The following is a 17,480-nucleotide window of genomic DNA, read 5'->3' on the forward strand; positions in this document are numbered from 1 at the left end:
AATCCTTCTTTTTGTAGTGTTGGTAGGGAGGTCTCTGTGGATTAGTATGTTGTTCAGAGGTATGTTGGAAATATTCCTTGAGTCGGAGACAGCGAAAATAGGATTCTAGGTCACCAGAGAACTGTATCATGTTCGTGGGGGTGGAGGGGCAGAAGGAGAGGCCCCGAGATAGGACAGCTGCTTCTGCTGGGCTGAGAGTATAGTTGGATAGGTTAACAATATTGCTGGGTGGGTTGAGGGAACCATTGCTGTGGCCCCTTGTGGCATGTAGTAGTTTAGAAAGTTTAGTGTCCTTTTTCTTTTGTAGAGAAGCAAAATGTGTGTTGTAAATGGCTTGTCTAGTTTTAGTAAAGTCCAGCCATGAGGAAGTTTGTGTGGAAGGTTGGTTTTTTATGAGAGTATCCATTTTTGAGAGCTCATTCTTAATCTTTCCCTGTTTGCTGTAGAGGATGTTGATCAGGTGATTCTACAGTTTCTTTGAGAGCATATGGCACAAGCTGTCAGCATAGTCTGTGTGGTATGTAGACTGTAATGGATTTTTTACCTTCAGTCCTTTTGGTATGATGTCCATCTGTTTGCATTTGGACAGGAAGCTGATGTCTGTCTGTATCTGTACAAGTTTTTTCATGCAGTTGATAGATTTCCACTCCATACGGGTAAATGCAGTGCCTTGCATAATGACAGGTTTCAGAGTAACAGCCGCCTTAGTCTGTATTCGCAAAAAGAAAAGGAGTACTTGTGGCACCTTGGAGACTAATGCATCTGATGAAGTGAGCTGTAGCTCACCAAAGCTTATGCTCAAATACATTGGTTAGTCTCTAAGGTGCCACAAGTCCTCCTTTTCTCTTTACAAGGATAGCACCTTTTAGTGCTTGCAGCTGTAAAGCCTGATGCTCTTGAATGTGTGAGCGGCTCAAGCCCAGGGCTCCAGGCAGCAAGCACCCGGGTGCCTATGTGGGTCTAAGGGCCCTAAAAGCTAGAGCCGAGCTGGTGAGCTCCTGGCCGTGCAGAGGGCCCCTTTAGAGCTTGGGTTGCCCCGTTCTCCTCCGCTGCCTCTCCTGGGCCGCCAGCCCGTGTCCCGCTGCCCTGACGCCGTCAGGCGCAGGTCACAGCTGGACGGGGGGCGCCCGGGCAGTCTGCGGCGCCGCTGTTGGCTGCGTGGGAGAGTCGAAGCCGGTGCCCTGCGGGCTGTGTTGGGGCGCGGGGAAGCGCCGGGATCCCCCCGAGGCGTGGGCGCGCGGTACCCGCTGCCGGCTCTCGGCGGGGCAGCGCGACCGCTAGGGGCTCCTGCGAGCGGCGGTTACCTCAGAGCCGGGGAGATGGCCGGGGCGAGCGGCCGGGGGGACCCGCTGGCGTTGGAGGAGCCTCCGCTGCCCAGGCCCTCCCAGCCGGAGAGCCGCTTGGGCGACCGGGACAGGCTCGCGCAGGTGGGGGCGGGGAGCGGACGGCTTCCTGCCCGGGGAAGGCGGTGCCCTGGCTGAGAGACTGGGAGGGACGGGGGCCGGCCGCCTGCCCGGGGTGGGAGGGGGTCAGTGTCTGGGGGCGGGGTGGGTGACATCCAAGGGTGGGGTGTCTCAGTGTCTGGGGGCGGGGTGGGTGAGAGCCCGGGTGTGTGTGTCAGTGCCTGGGGGTGGGGTGGGTGAGAGCCTAGGGGGTGTGTCAGTGCCCCAGGGGACGGGGTGGGTGGTGTGTGTGTCAGTGCCCCAGGGTGGATGAGAGCCAGGGCGGATGTGTCAGTGTCTGGGGCCGGGGTGGGTGACATCCAAGGGTGGGGTGTCTCAGTGTCTGGGGGCGGGGTGGGTGAGAGCCCGGGTGTGTGTGTCAGTGCCTGGGGGTGGGGTGGGTGAGAGCCTAGGGGGTGTGTCAGTGCCCCAGGGGACGGGGTGGGTGGTGTGTGTGTCAGTGCCCCAGGGTGGATGAGAGCCAGGGCGGATGTGTCAGTGTCTGGGGCCGGGGTGGGTGACATCCAAGGGTGGGGTGTCTCAGTGTCTGAGGGCAGGGTAGGTGGGTGGGGAAGTCTCAGTACCTGGGAGTGGGGGTCAGAGCAGGGGGGGTGTGTCTCAGTGCCTGGGCGCAGGGTGGGTGAGAGCTGGGATGTGTGTGTCTCAGTGCCTAGAGGGTGGGGTGGGTGAGAGTGGGGGCGGGGGGTCTCAGTGCCTGAGGCAGGGATATGTGAGAGCCAGGAGGAGAGGCGGGTCTCAGTGGGGGTGTGTGGGAATTCTTCTGTGTGTGGGTGGAGAGGGTGTCTCAGTGCGGAGTTGGGGGCAATCAATAGGAGCACTACTGGGATGAGCTGCAGACTGCCCTGTTCCTGTAGGGCCAATAAATGCCAGAGGCTGCTAATTGGGGACAGCTGGGACTAGATGTTTTCTTCCACCACCTTCCCCCCCCCCCCATCTGTGGAAAGTGTCGCCAACCTAACTCTTCTATGCAACCAGCAGGCTGACCTCTCCCCCGTGCCCATGTGCTCCTTTAATTCGCACCACAGTGATGTATTTGTGTATTGCAAAACTTGGTTCATCCTCCTACCCATAACACCAGTGCCCTTTGCAAAAAAAATCTGTGACCTTTGCTAGATTGTGGTAATAGTTCAACTGCATATTTCATTATGGTTTCATTATAATTAATATGCTATGCTGAAAGTGGTGTTAGTAACATGCATACAATTGTCTGTGAAGCCTGGAGGGGAATTTGTCAACCTATCCAGGAAAAGAAAGAAAAGCAAGAACAAGACAGGTGTAATGTACTAAATTCTTAAAATACACAATTTATATTTTTAAATGGTTAATGTATTCATTGCCCCTGAAAGCAGAGGACTGGAAGCATCCTTTGTTACTTTACATGTATAATGAACCACACTATAATAATCATGACAAATCAGACAAACTTATTTAGCCTTTCTGATTGTCAGTTCTAAAGAGCATACTGACATATTGATACTGAACAGCAGTCAATGCACTACCGTACATCTGTGGAAGAAGCCGCACAAAAAATGAACACCTGCTCAAGGAGGTTTGCAGTGGCACAGGATGAAGGCATAGTCTAGGACATTAAAGAGTTTGTGGATAATAAGCTAAGGAGTAAACAGATACAGTGGAGTCTTTCAAGCAACATGTCACCATTCCTCCATGGATCAAGCCGAGGATGCTAGGTTCAAGACAAACTGTTGAGAAATAGAGTAGACTCACCCCAAATTGATGATTATTCTTCCATAAAATATACCAACCCAGTAACAAAAGTTAACTTCTATCTCACCACACTGGTTAACAAGGAGTCCAAACAGCAGTCTCCTTAGGGATCCCAGACCTTGTTTCACCACCCTGACACTAGACCAGAGGTGGGCAAACTACAGTCCGCAGGCCACATCCAGCCTGCCAGCCGATTTAATCTGACCCTCAAGCTTCCGCTGAGGAGCAGGGTCTGGGGCTTGTCCTGCTCCCGCACTCCAGCTGGGGAGCGCGGTTGGGGGCCACTCCACAAGTGTGTGCCGCGACTCCCGGAAGCAGCGGCATGTTCTCCGTCCAGCTTCTACGCATAGGGGCAGCCAGCGGGCTCTGCCCGCTGCCCCCACCCCAAGCACCACCCATGCACCTCCCCATTGGCCAGGAACTGTGGCCTGGCCGCGCCTCCCTGTAGGAACTGAAGGGAGGACCTGCAGCTGCTTCCGGGAGCTGCTAGAGGTAAGCGGCGCCCGGAGCCTGTATCCCTGAGCCCCTCCAATGCCCCAACCCCCTGCCCAACCTCTGATTCCCCTCCTGCCTTCCAAACCCCTTGATCCCAGCCCAGAGCACCTTCCTGCACCCCAAACCCCTCATCCCCAGCCCTATCCCAGAGCCTGCACTGCCAGCCAGAGCCCTCACTCCCTTCCCATGCCCCAACTCCCTGCCCTAGCCCTGATCCCCCTCCCACCCTCCGAATCCCTAGGTCCCAGCCTGGAGCACCCTCCTACAACCCAAACCCCTCATCCTCAGTCCCACACTAGCGCTCTCACCCCAATCCAATTTTGTGAGCATTCATGGCCCACCATACAATTTCCATACCCAGATGTGGCCCTCGGGCCAAAAAGTTTGCGCACCCCTGCACTAGACTATATGATGAGTGGTTATTGAAGACCAATTTAATCAAACAAAAGGTTCTTTTAATCCCAAGAGATCAGACCACACAACCAGGTCAATATATAATTCAGATTTTACCCATTAATCACACTGTTGCCAGTCCTTTAGTATCTAATATCTAAAGGTTTATTTATAAGAGAGAAGAAAGAGGGGAGAGTTAAAATGGTTAAGGAAAACAAATATATACACTCATTTCAAAGTTTTTATATCAGGTTTGAAGCAGTGATGTTACAGACTGCTGGCTTGTAAAGACTCTGGTAACTTCCAAAAGATTGGAAGGTCCTTAGTCCATTGGTTGGAATGTTCCTTTTAGTGTAAGTCCATAGTCCAAAGATCAGAGCAGGAAAGAGGCAAAACTGAGATGCTTCCAGGGGTTTTTATACTTTCTCCCATGTGGAGGAACTTCTCTGTCTTAGTTTGTGGAAAATTACAGGCACAAGATGGAGTCCAGAGTCACATGCAGAGGCAGATTAAGGTTTCCTGGGGCCCTGGGCCAGAGCAAATGGGAGACCCCTCCCCACCCCTTCCACCTGTGGGCCTGTCCCTGTTCCACCCCCTCCACATGTGACCCCACCCATGGCTCCACTCCTATTCCACTCAGGGTCCCCCCATTCTGCTCTTCCACCACTGTGGCCCCCAAACCAGAGAAGCTCTCTGAGAGCTCCAGTTCCGGGGCTGCAGCAGGAGTCCTGGTGCTGGGACTTTCCCCACCCCCCGTCCCAGCTGCTGATGGGGTTAGGGGGCACTGGGGGGTTCCCCCACTGCTACCCTGGTGCTACTGCCTGGGAGCGGGATCAGGGCAATGGGGCTTTTCCCACCCGCTCGGGGCTCAGGGGCCCTTGAGCATGAGCTCTGTAGGCCCAGTGGCTAATCCGCCACTGGTCACATGCTCTTTCATGCTTTGATGACTCATAGGAGTGGCTGTTACCCATGTTCTGGCTAAAGTGTCCACAGGAAGGCTCACAGGATGTGGACAAGCTTCTTCTGTGGCTCATTCAGAGTTAACTGTTCCTTAATACGCCATCAACTTGAATAGTTCATTCACAATGTGTTGGCCAGACTGGATATAAATTACCTTGTGGGTGTTACCACAGGAGCAAACACATTTGAAATACAGTCAGTATTCATACTTTTAGATGCAAAGATGATACATGCATACAAACAGGATAATCATATTTGATAGATTGTAAGTTTTCCATTGATACCTTATATGACATACATGACATGACCTTACATGACATACTTTGTATAAGATTTGTTGCAATTAATCAAATAATTAATACATTATATAAATGGTCATATTACAATCATACAGCGCACACAACAGTCTTCAAGAATCAAAATAGATTTTTTGAAACTTAAAGAAGAGCAAGATCATTGTCATGTACAAACAGGTGCTTAAAAAAAAAGTCTTGCTGTGATCTGCCAAATCAACTGCAATCTAATAACAGAGAAAGATGAGTGTGAATGCTTTCAAACAGCAGGAACTAAAATATTCTAAGCAGGTTATTACTTTCAGACTATCTCTTGAGGACTAACTTGTCAACAAGAAAGATTTATTATACAAGATAAAATGTACTCAATCTTTGTTCTGTTCATTTACAGATCCACTTAAAAATTTTGAGAGGGCACTGTGATACTGTGAGCTCCTGTCATTTCTGCTTTGAAGATACAAAAATTCTTTCATGCTCTTATGACAGAACAATGAAACTCTGGGTAGGTAATGAATCTAAACAATTCAACAGTCACACCATAATAATGTCTAAACGAAGCAAGCAACGTCATATAAGTATGGAGGTTGAGTGAGTCATAAATTAACCTTCTAAACAGCTTTTTATTCTGTTTGTAAAATAATTAAACTGTTTCACAGGTACAATTACAGTGGTAACACTCCTATTCCATACTTTTAACATATTCTTTGACATTTAGCAGTGTTCCATGTAAGCACCTGGAGATGAATGTTCTTACACACTAGTGAGGGAGAGCTCTACTACAATATTACATAATATGTCAACTCTTTCTGGAAAAAATCCCATTCCATTTTGACTTTTTTCAGTGGGAATGTCATCTTGTGCTGCTTTTATAGGGTTAATGAAGTTTTTTTCTCTCATTCTCATGTTTTTTCCTCATTAATTACCTGAACCTAGTCTCTGACTCAGCAAAGAACTTAAGTATGTATGTAGACCCTATTGACTTCAGTAGGACTTAGACATGCATTTAAAGTGCTTTGCTGAATAGCTGTGGACTTAAGCACATGCTTAAGAGTTTTGCTGGATCAGCGCTCTAGCTCTTTGAATTAAATACTTCACAACAAATAACTTGGTACACAATTTTTGGTTTCTTTTGATCCGGAGGTTCATTTTGCTCACCATCACAGTGTTTGATGTATACAGTCTTTCTTTGAGAATAGTGTAAGTCAAGGGTTATGCACTATAGGCACCAGATTTAGCTGTCAGCAAAGGCATAATGTTTTTTACACTTTTCATGTGCTGCCTTTTGTTTGCAATGAAGTCAAATCTGTCTGTTCTTTACTTTCTATCTGCTCCGATGCCCTTGGCCAGTTTTATGAAGTTACCTAGGGTTCCCACAAAATTACAACCAGGTTGGTTACAGCAACCAGGGTTACCCGCGCTGAGACACACAAGAACCCTGGCTGATGTGATGTGAAGGTTATTTATTTCAGTCTGTTCTAAAAGATGGCCCAGATCCGTATTCTTAGATAAGTACTATACCTGACGTTCATAGGAGCAGTTGACAACTCAGCGGTACTGAATAGTTTGAAGGTACTTATGCCTGGCATATATGAACTGGTTTGTAACTTGATTCAAATATTCCCTGCTGAGGCTGGTATTAAGGAATGGTAATGCCTTAATATTGTGAATACAGGTGTAGAGGCTATGGTGCCATAAAGAGATCTTTAGTGCTGCACGTTTATCCAGATACCATGCTTAGCTTCCATTATGACATGTTAAGAAATTTTCTAGTGAAAGTTTGGGAATAGATGAAGAACAAAGCTTTACTTGGGGTCAGCTCAAGCATCCACAGTGTTCAACACTTCCAGGGTATCCAAGAGACAGGATTCATTCCATCGTTAGCTCCTCCCGTGAAACAGCTGAAGAGCCGCTCCCTTTTTGATAGGTTTCAAGGCAGATAATCATTATTACAATGGTGATGTTTAAGGAAATATTTGTAGGAGGCAAGACAGTAAATAAATGTGTCCAGCCAAGTGGATCATTAAGATGTTCACAATTTAATGTTGATAATTCCATCACATTGTCAGAACTACATACTCACTCCTCATCCCATCACAGAATTGGAATTTGTAAAGTATAGATTCTTCTGTTTTTAGTGAAAATCTATGGCATCGTGGAATCTTCCTTAAGTAAACTAGATGGAGGGGACGCATAAAAGCCACTTCATTGAAAAGAGAATATAATGTATTGAATATTTTTTTCTTCAAGTGTGGAAGATTAGTACTGTCTGATGTGACTTGCTTATCTTGGGCATAGTTGTGTAAGAAAAATTTTATCCCGCACTTCCTGAGAAATTATTTTTTGTCAGGAGCTATCTAAGAGAATCTACCTGAATGTTGAGGGCTTCCTTATAAGGAACACATAAGAGAAACAATGGTTCATTTATCCTGATAACTTCCACTTCGTCAGGACAACTCTGATTTCCTTTTCTGTAGGAGTAGGTGGGCCAGTTAGGATTCATAAAAGACCAGGTTTGATAATAAAGAGCTAGGGAAACTGTCAATTCCACTTTGAAGTCTCTCTGTTTCTTTTGAAAGAGTAGGTATCAAATGTATATCTAAGAAAGTATTTGGAATTCCTCTTGTGAATAGAAAGTATTTCACTGGCAATGCACACATCTTTTGGAAAACACAAATTAATAAGGCACAGTACACATGGTCTAGATCAGTGGTTCTCAACCAGAGGCACATGTACCCCTGAAGGTATGCAGAGGACTTCCAGTGGGTACATCAGTTCATCTAGATATTTGCCTAGTGTTACAACAGGCTACATAAAAAGCACTAGCAAAGTCACTTGAAGTGAGCTGTAGCTTACGAAAGCTTATGCTCAAATAAATTGGTTAGTCTCTAAGGTGCTACAAGTACTCCTTTTCTTTTTGCGAATACAGACTAACACGGCTGTTACTCTGAAACCTGTCACTACAAACTAACATTTCATACAGACAATGACTTGTTTATACGGCTCTAAATACTATACACTGAAATGTAAGTACAATATTTATATTCCAATTCATTTATTTTATTAATAGATAGTAAAAATGAGAAAGTAAGCAATTTCTCAGTAACAGTGTGCTGTGACACTTTTGTATTTTTATGTCTGATTTTGTAAGCAAGTAATTTTAAAGTGAGATGAAACTCAGGGTATGCAAGACAAATCAGACCCCTGAAAGGGGTACAGTGGTCTGGAAAGGTTGAGAGTCATTGGTCTAAATAAGACTAGGACAGTTTTGACTGCAAGGCTTTTCTTGACTCACAGAAAAATAAAACAAGATTGTAAGTTTGAGTTTTTTTGTTTGTTTCAGCCTTAGAAAAAGACATGATGGCTCTAATGTCTGCTATTGGAGCACTGAAAAATAAGAAAGAAAAATCAGACTTAAAATAAATTTACTTTCATACAAATTCTCTGTATCATTCACAGCTATTAAGTGAACAGAATAACTTCCAGTTGAAGTATCCTGTCAGGGGCAGCTGCTGCCAAGATCCAGACTGTGCACATTTCAAAAAGTGGGAGTGAGGGGGAGGTTCAAATGTAGCAAAGCTTAACTGAACAGCACAGCAGCCTTTGAAGGGGCATGTGCAAGTAAGGCAACTTACAGTGCCACACGCAGATCCTGATCCTGAAAACTCTTATTCAGATTCAAAAAATCCCCTTGAAATTAGTGGCACTACTTATATAAAATAAAAGCTTGATCATATGAATAAAGGAATAAAAATATGTTGACCTAGAGTTACCACTGAATGTCAAACTTTCTTTATTGTATTTGAAATGTGTTTAGGTAGCACTTCCCATTGTGTAAAGCTCAATTATTATTTTTATTACCCTGGCACCTAGGAGCTCTGATTGTGGACTAGGACCCCATTGTGCTGACCCCATTCTGTACAAACACAGAACCAAAAGATAGACCCTGCCCCAAAAAGCTTACAATCTGAATATAAGACAAGACACAAGGGGCAGGGGCAAGGAGGGGAGTAAAAGGAAAGGAGACAGCTTTGGTCAGCATGATAGGCTGTGGTCGCAGTACACTAGTAGTCTAACCTTTGTCGTGTTTGAAGGTTTTGACAGAGGGGATGATGAGGTAAGCTTTACAGATATTTACAGGGAGTGCCTTCAGGCATGAAAGGCAGAAATGTGAGAAAACACAAAGGTATTTGAAAATGTATCAAGTGGGCAATGGAGGTTGATGTCATGGGGTGACTGAAGGCAGGAGTTGACATCTCGCTTGTGAGAGATATGTAAGGTGGGGATAGGACATGAAGGGCCTTGAAAGTGAAACAAGTAGCTATGTTTGATGCAACATAGCTAGAAAGATGATTGCAGCAGAATTCTGAATGGATATGAGCAGGGCCAGATTGCATTTGTCAAGGACAGAGAAAAAAATGTTGCAATAAGAGAGAATGAGATGGTCTGAGAGCCTGGATAAATGTTTTAGCTGTGTGGATGGATAGGAGAAGCTGTATTTCAGAGAAGTTATGCAAAAAGAATATGTAGCTTGGATGTGAGGGCTAGAGAGGACCTGGTGAAATTGGAGGAGAGAAGCTCCAGACCGTGACTGTAACAGTGTATTTAATGAGGTTAGAGATTAAATGGAGATAGCGTGGTAGTTGGAGAGGCAAGTGGGATCAAAGATGGTTTCTTTAAGATAGGAGAGACTAAAGCATGCTTGCATAGTAAGGAGAAAGAGTCAAAGGAGAGTGAGAGGTTATGGAGAAGAGAAGGGAGGGGTTAGAGTGTGCACAAGGGAGAGCAGGGGATGGGATGGCATCACAGGGGCAATGGAGGGATTAGAGGAGGAGAGCAGATGAGAAATGTCTGTGAGGGAGAGAAGGAGAAAATTGTATGAGGGGTTAAGAAGGTGAGCCAAGCGGAGAAGGAAAGTCAAGTTGTGTTTTGTCAATTTCCTCTGGGAAGAAATTTATGATTCATGGCTCTCATTGTGCTAGGCCCTGAACAAAATGTGTTCCCTGACTCAGAGAGCTTACAGTCAAAATATAAGACAAGAGACAACAGGTGGATACAAACAGACAGTGGAGTAAAAGGACATACTGAGACAATATTGGTCAGCAGGACAGGCGGTGGTCTCAGGACACTAGTATTGATGACTGATTTGTGGAACAGGTGAAAGGTCATTTTTTTCATGGATAAAGGTAATAATCATTCTATTTCTCAGATCAGATGTTACAACTGAGACCAAGTTCACTGATTTCAGATCTTTTATATGTTGCATTTTATCTTTTCAAAATCATTAATCAAGCTCCTTTGGATTTATTTAAGGATGTTGAAAAAGGTGTTCCTGTTCAAGTCTTTGAAGAAGAACACACAGCTCCCATTTCTGAGTGCAGCTTGACTCCTGATAACAAAAGGTGACATTTTATTTGTAGTTCATATGTAAGTATAAATAGAGAGGAGAAAGTGGTCTATTTAACTGCTAGATGTTACATTTTTACAGCAAATGAAAAAAACCAGAATGAAACTCAGAACAAATAAACTGAGTATTGCTCTGATGCTTCTATATATATAGATTTGTTAGAGAGGAAATTGAATTAATCTTTTCTAAATACACAGAGATAGCTGTGTTGAAGGTGATTAAAAATGTGCAGATAGAAAAACTGTTATGCCAGTTAGCTTATCTTTGACCATTTAATATTACTTTTATAATGCAGTAAAATGAATGATTGTTTTGGTGTAAACAGATGTGTTTGAAATTAGACACTAAATTATTGGAACAGTATTCTGTTGTTATATTTAGAGCAGGGGTTCCCAAACTTGGTTCACGGCTTGTTCAGGGTAAGCCCTTGGCAGGCCACGAGATGCTTTGTTTACCTGAGCATCCACAGGTGCGGCCGCTCACAGCTCCCAGTGGCCGCTGTTCACCATTCCCAGCCAATGGCAGTTGCGGGAAGCAGACACCACTTTTTACTCTCCCAGAATAAGAATAATGAGCTGATGGTGTCTTCAGAGAATGGAACATTACTTACTTTGTGATTCTGCTTTTCTGAAGAAGGATTCTTCACCCATCCACACGAGGCAGAGAAGGTTATTGTATTTACTATGTAGTGCAAGATTTTGTGGAGCTCTTGCTTCCCACTCTTTAAAGTAACTATCTGAAATGTTTTGGGGCCTGTGAAGTGGGAGCAGGCTCAGTTGGGGGGAATCCTAGAGCCAGCCTACAGTCATAAATGTTAAGAGCTTGGAGAATTTCCTGAATGACTTGTGCTGGTTGCACAAGACCCAAGAGCGAGGACCCTGCAAGGTGTTATCTTCAGAGAAGCATAATAATAAAGGTAAGTAATTTTTGTTTGCAGTAATATTAACAAAGTGCAGCTTTCCTCACTATTCCCACTGCTAAACCCTTTGTCTTCGTAATTTATTATCTTAAATGCCTTAAACTTCTCTTCTCAGGACTTTGTTGCCTCTCCCTATTCAAGTCTACACAAAGTGGATGAACTCATTTTGCTCTCCTACTGTTCCAGTTGTATCATCCCCTCTTTGAGTCTCTTCATTGACTTCCTATCTTTTAGTATAGTGAATTCAAACGTCTTTTCCTTAACTTAAAGGTCCAACCTAAACTAGCCCCTGCTGTTATGTCTTCTCATTCTCTCTTGTTCTTTATCTTCTTCATCCTCTCCATCTTTCTTTTCCTTCCTCTTCTTTGCACCTTCATTCATGCTAATCCTACACTTGGAACAGTCTCATGTCTGCAAAGCTCCTTCTCTACTTTCAGATCCTTAAAACTCATTTCTTCCAGGAATTCTTCTGATCTTATTCTCACCAGCAACTTGTCCAACACTCCTTAAAACTTTCTATTTTAGAACCCAATGCAATGCACATTAAGGAATGGGAATCTTTCATTTGGCTTCAGTGAGTGTTAGAACAAGCTCTTCCAGACACAGAACTTGTCTAGATTAGACTGAAAGCTCTATGTACTTAGAGATATGTAAATGTATACCACTGTATAAATGAATAATAATTCGTGAACTAGCCTAGGATCATGGGTTTCTTCTGATATTGGAATTAATATATTCAAAAAAGTTCTGTCTTGTCTGTATTGTTTATCAGCATTCTACATCTCTGCAGTCAACTGTCATAATTTTGTCAGGCGATGCATCTTATCTAATGTCCTGCCATGGACATTAATCACTACAGCAGCTGTGGCATACACAAACAGTTGAATGTGTAGGTCAAGAAATGTCTCGAAGGGTATTATTCCTGGTATTGCTATCAGTGGAGCATAGTCTAGATCAGGGGTAGGCAACCTATGGCACATGTGCCGAAGGCAGCACACAAGCTGATTTGCAGTGGCACTCACATTGCCCGGTCCTGGCCACCAGTCACGGGGGCTCTGCTTCTGGCCTGGGGTACCGGCCACTGGCCCACTGCCAGCTGGGGTTCTGTCCGCTGGCCCCGCTCAGCCCGCAGCTGGCCACAGGTCCTGGCCACCGATCCGGGGGGCTCTGCTGCCCTCCTGGGGTCCTGGCTGTCGGCCCGAGGCTCTGCAGCCGCCCCGAGCTCTGGCCCACTGGCCCCAGCCTGGGGCAGTGAGGGGTGCAGACAGGGGCAAGAGGGGGCACAGCTCAGCACCCCCACCTTAAAAATTGTTCCAGTGCCACTGTACTGGGATATTTTTAAGTCCTGATTTGCTGCTTACATCACTATGACGCCACATGGAACAGCGCACTGCGTTTGATGTTGAGATAAGAAGGTACATGCAAGAACTGGAATCAGAATTTTCTGACAGATTTCAAGATTTCCAGCGATTTGGCCCAATGCTTTCTTTTCTAATTAAACCTGAAAAGTTCAACGAAAGCGACTTGGATTTGTCTGTATTTCAGTGGATGGGTGTTGAAGATTTCAAAATGCAGCTCATTCAGTTAAAAAGCTCAGAATTGTGGGCGTCAAAGTTTGGAGATCTGCGGAGTGCACTTGAAGCTACCGAGAGAGATCATGGGGCTTCTATTCTGACCTGCTGGATGTCCCTGCCAGTGAAATTTAAATGTTTGAAGAAAATTGCATTTGCAATGCTTTCAGCATTTGGATCCACATACCTGTGTGAACAGGTGTTTTCACACATGAAATCTGTCCTCTGTCCCTCTCGGAGCTGGTTAACACCTGATCACTGAGAAGCCTGTGTGCAGCTTAAAGTATCCAAATACGTGCCAGACATTGGAAAACTCAGCAAGGAAAAGCAAGGGCAAGGACCACACTAAACTGATAAGATCTGCATTTTAATTTAATTTTAAATGAAGCTTCTTAAACATTTTAAAAACCTTATTTACTTTACATACAACAATAGTTTAGTTATATATTATAGACTGATAGAAAGATACCTTTTAAAAATATTAAAATGTATTATTGGCACGTGAAACCTTAAATTAAAGTGAATAAATGAAGATTTGGCATACCACTTCTGAAAGGTTGCCGACCCCTGGTCTAGATCAATTCCAATCAAGTTGGAGGATTGGCAAAAAAAACTTTTAAGTAGTGACAAAACTTTGGTCACCGCACTTTAAATATGCTAACAGTGCCTTTTGCTGTTGCCTGAGTTTTTGAAGATTGCTAAACAAACAAGCAGAGTTTCATAGTTTGTTGACCTTTATATCTGTTTCCAGTCAAAAATAGCATTGATATATAAACTAGATATGGACTTTATGTGTTAGGTTATGTCTACTGAAGAGCAGAAAATAAATTGTAGATTGTCAGAAGACTAATGTATGAAATTCCTTGCCATCTAGGTTCCTTTTATTCTTTTATTATATTTAAAATCCATGTTCATGTTGAACTTATATAAAATGATATTCAGTGACATTGTAATAAATTGGTCAAAAACTGAACAAGTGAAAAGCCATTATGGTAATAAAGAATAACTATCATGTTCTTTAACATTCAGAATAAATGTATTTAAAATATGTGGGAATGTTTTAAGAAAAGTGTAGAAGAAAAAAATTAATGTGAGCTCCCATTTACCAGAAACCTGTCAGTTTCTAGTAAACTTTATTAAATGGCTTTGTTGTGTAATGTGGCTTTGTATTTGTGCATAGCAAGGTCAGTGGTGTTACGCAGCAATATCAACTCCTGAAAATGCAAATAACTAGCAACGAAGACACTTCACATTCATAACAACAAGCCCACCATAATTGCTTTATATTCATTCTAAAGTTAGTGATAATTAAATAACTTGTAATGGGACGAAATGAAAATGAGTAGGCTGTCTGTACTCAAAATTACATAGAAGGCATTCTTTTGTTAATTTCTAGTGCGAAAAATTCCAACTTTCATTTCAAAATTTCCAACTAACTCCTTTTTTTGGCAATAGTTTTTGCAAAAATATAAAAACAAAATATATTTGTCTTAAATTATTGGGAAGTAGAGAGAACAAATAATTTAACAGAATACTAAACGTGGTGTTTGTTTTTCTCCCCACAAAGACAACTTTTTATTGTTTTTACACTAACAGCATTTCAAGTCAGTTCTTTTAATGGAAACATTGATTGTTGTTTTTGTTAATGTGCTTAATTTTTAGAGTGATAACATCATCATATGATAAAACAGTAAAGGCTTGGGATATGGAAACAGGAAAAATGCTTGTATGTATTGATTTTTTCAATGAGTTTAGCTTTTAGCAGAAATTGGTAATATTATCACATTCATAAAGATTTTTAAGTTGGAGGTACAGTAAAAAATGCAATCCTCACATTACTGACCAATGTGGTCTAGTTGGAGTCTGTAGGCTCAGCTGTGAGAGCGATTAACTGTGTGACCTAGGGCAAGTGAATTTCTTGATGTGCCTCAGTTACCTCATCTGTAAAATAATACAAGAATGATTACCTCCCCAGAAGGCTATCTTGAGGTTTAATTCATTTAATATTTGTGGCCAATTTTATTACATCAGCTGGCCGGTGCTATCAAATTTTAAATTTATTGCTAATGCAAAATATTACGTGGGTTTAAAAAATTGAAATACTGTAAACACACATGTATCAGAGTTCATTAAAATATCAAACAGTAGCAAAAACTATTCCTTCTGAGCCTATTTATGGATTACAGAAGAACGGATAAGAAACTATGTCATAACTAATCCCCAAAAGCATGACTTTCCATTTATTTTCTTCGTCAGTGGACTGTCGACCAAGAAGGTCTTGTAACTTCATGTAATATTTCGTGTGATGGTAAATATGTGGTATCTGGCTTAGACATGGAAAATGCTATATGTGTTACTGATGCACTAAATGCCACAACGGTGGCATATGTTCAAGGTAAGACTTTAAAACTTCACATTGTTTTCTTCCATTCTTGAATCTTGCATCTGATGAGATAATTTTTGATTGCATAAAGAAAGTCATAAAAACTAGACTAATATTAAATTCAAGATCTGTTGGATTCAAACAATCTTTTGTGAGGTTGGGAAACAAACTAATGGGTAAGGAAGGGGAAACAGAATTTAAGAAGACATATCACAAACATGCCATCCACATATTTCTATAGGATGTTTTTGTCCAGTTACACTTTGTTCAGCTTTGTCAATGTGTATTAAAATGAGCGTGTGCAAGAATCTTAACCATATGTGTTGGTTAGCATTCTGCAACTCACTCTTCCTTTTCTCCCATCTCTTTCCTCTCCTTCTGAAGTGTTTGTTTTCTGTAATAGACTCCTCAGAGGATTTTTAATTCTAGATTTTTCAGGATCAGTAAATTGGTGTTGTCTGGTGTGAGTTCTGCATTTGAGGTGCACTGATGATGGAATGTATCCCAGTTCTCTAGGTCTGGTTAATTACTTAAGGCCCATGTAATCCCATGGGTCTGCACAAGCCCTATGCGCTCTTTAAGTGGTGTAGAAGGGCTTGGGTGCGCTCTGTGCATTCTGGTAAGTTGTATCCCAGGTCCGGTGACATGAGTTAATATTTCCTTCTGTTTTCTTCCCAAAACCTCTGTGATAGTTACTATGCTATCATAAAAGCACCAGGAACTGGATAAGAGATAGATCAATGATAACATGGTGCATGAGTCCACTTGTGGACTCATAGATAAACATATAAGACTGAATTCTAGTGGTTGCTTTGCAGTAACCAAGAAGGCTTGTGTGTTTTCTCTCCGTATGTACATAAACGTATTGTCTTGTCAAGTTAAACTAACTACAGTTATTTTGTTACAAATATCACTTTAGATTGATACAGTTTTTAACAATCTAATTTACTTTTCACAATTTATTCAATTTTTCTTTTTTAAACTTTCATCTCTTTGGCCTGTAAAAAACTGACTATTTAATATCACTTTGGTTTATAGTCATTTTCTGGTTTTCATAAATTGGCACAACAACACATATTTAGGATGCAAACATTGCAAGGGCATGTTTCTTTGATTTAAAAGAATATTTCCGTGACTTTGTTTTTGTTTCTAAAAAGTTTATAGAAAAACTTCTATTTCTATTAGACTTCATAAGAACTTATTTTTATAAAAATGATGTTGTGGAGAAAAATTAGCCTGACAGCGGTTTTGATTTTTAAGCACAATTCCCCTTTGAAAGCAATTTCAGCGCTGAGACTGCGGTCCAGCAAAGCACATCAGCACATGTTTAAGGACTTGATTCTGGGTTATGCTGAGTACCTTCAACTCCCATTGAAGCCTGTGGGAGTTGAAGATGTTGCAGAATCAAGCCCTAAACACCTGAGCAATCTCATAAATTAAAGGATAAACAAACATGTATTTAAGTGCTTTGCTGAAATTTCTAGTTCTTAAAAGTCAGAAGTACACTACAACTGAATGTAGTTTCAAGATGGACAACAGCTCCATTATTCTTTAAAGGGACACTTTTTGTGAATACAGACTAACACGGCTGCTACTCTGAAACCTGTCAGAACAGAGTTGGTTTACAATGACTTTCATGGAACTACTTACATCAGGGTGGGCAAACTTTTTGGCCCGAGGGCCACATTGGGGTGCGAAACTGTATGGAGGGCCAGGTAGGGAAGGCTGTGCCTCCCCAAACAGCCTGGCTCCCTGCCCTCATCCGCCCCCTCCCACTTCCCACCCCCGACTGCCCCCCTCAAAACCCCTGACCCATCCAACCCCCCCGCTCCTTGTCCCCTGACTGCGCCCCCCGGGACCCCACCCCCTATCCA

General features: G+C 42.9%; 1 protein-coding gene across 1 annotated transcript in view; it reads left to right on the forward strand.

Annotated features, from left to right (window-relative positions):
- The first annotated feature begins 1,319 nt into the window (after positions 1-1,319).
- WDR88 (WD repeat domain 88) overlaps positions 1,320-17,480 on the forward strand; it is a 30,471-nt gene continuing 14,310 nt past the window's right edge. The window contains exons 1-5 of the mRNA XM_073308425.1: positions 1,320-1,427; positions 5,721-5,831; positions 10,640-10,728; positions 14,886-14,949; positions 15,480-15,618. Of these exons, the coding sequence (XP_073164526.1) occupies positions 1,320-1,427; positions 5,721-5,831; positions 10,640-10,728; positions 14,886-14,949; positions 15,480-15,618 (511 nt within the window). The remainder of the gene's footprint in view (positions 1,428-5,720; positions 5,832-10,639; positions 10,729-14,885; positions 14,950-15,479; positions 15,619-17,480) is intronic.

This window comes from Lepidochelys kempii, chromosome 12 (assembly GCF_965140265.1).
Source record: "Lepidochelys kempii isolate rLepKem1 chromosome 12, rLepKem1.hap2, whole genome shotgun sequence".
Classification (NCBI taxonomy): Eukaryota; Metazoa; Chordata; order Testudines; family Cheloniidae; genus Lepidochelys; species Lepidochelys kempii.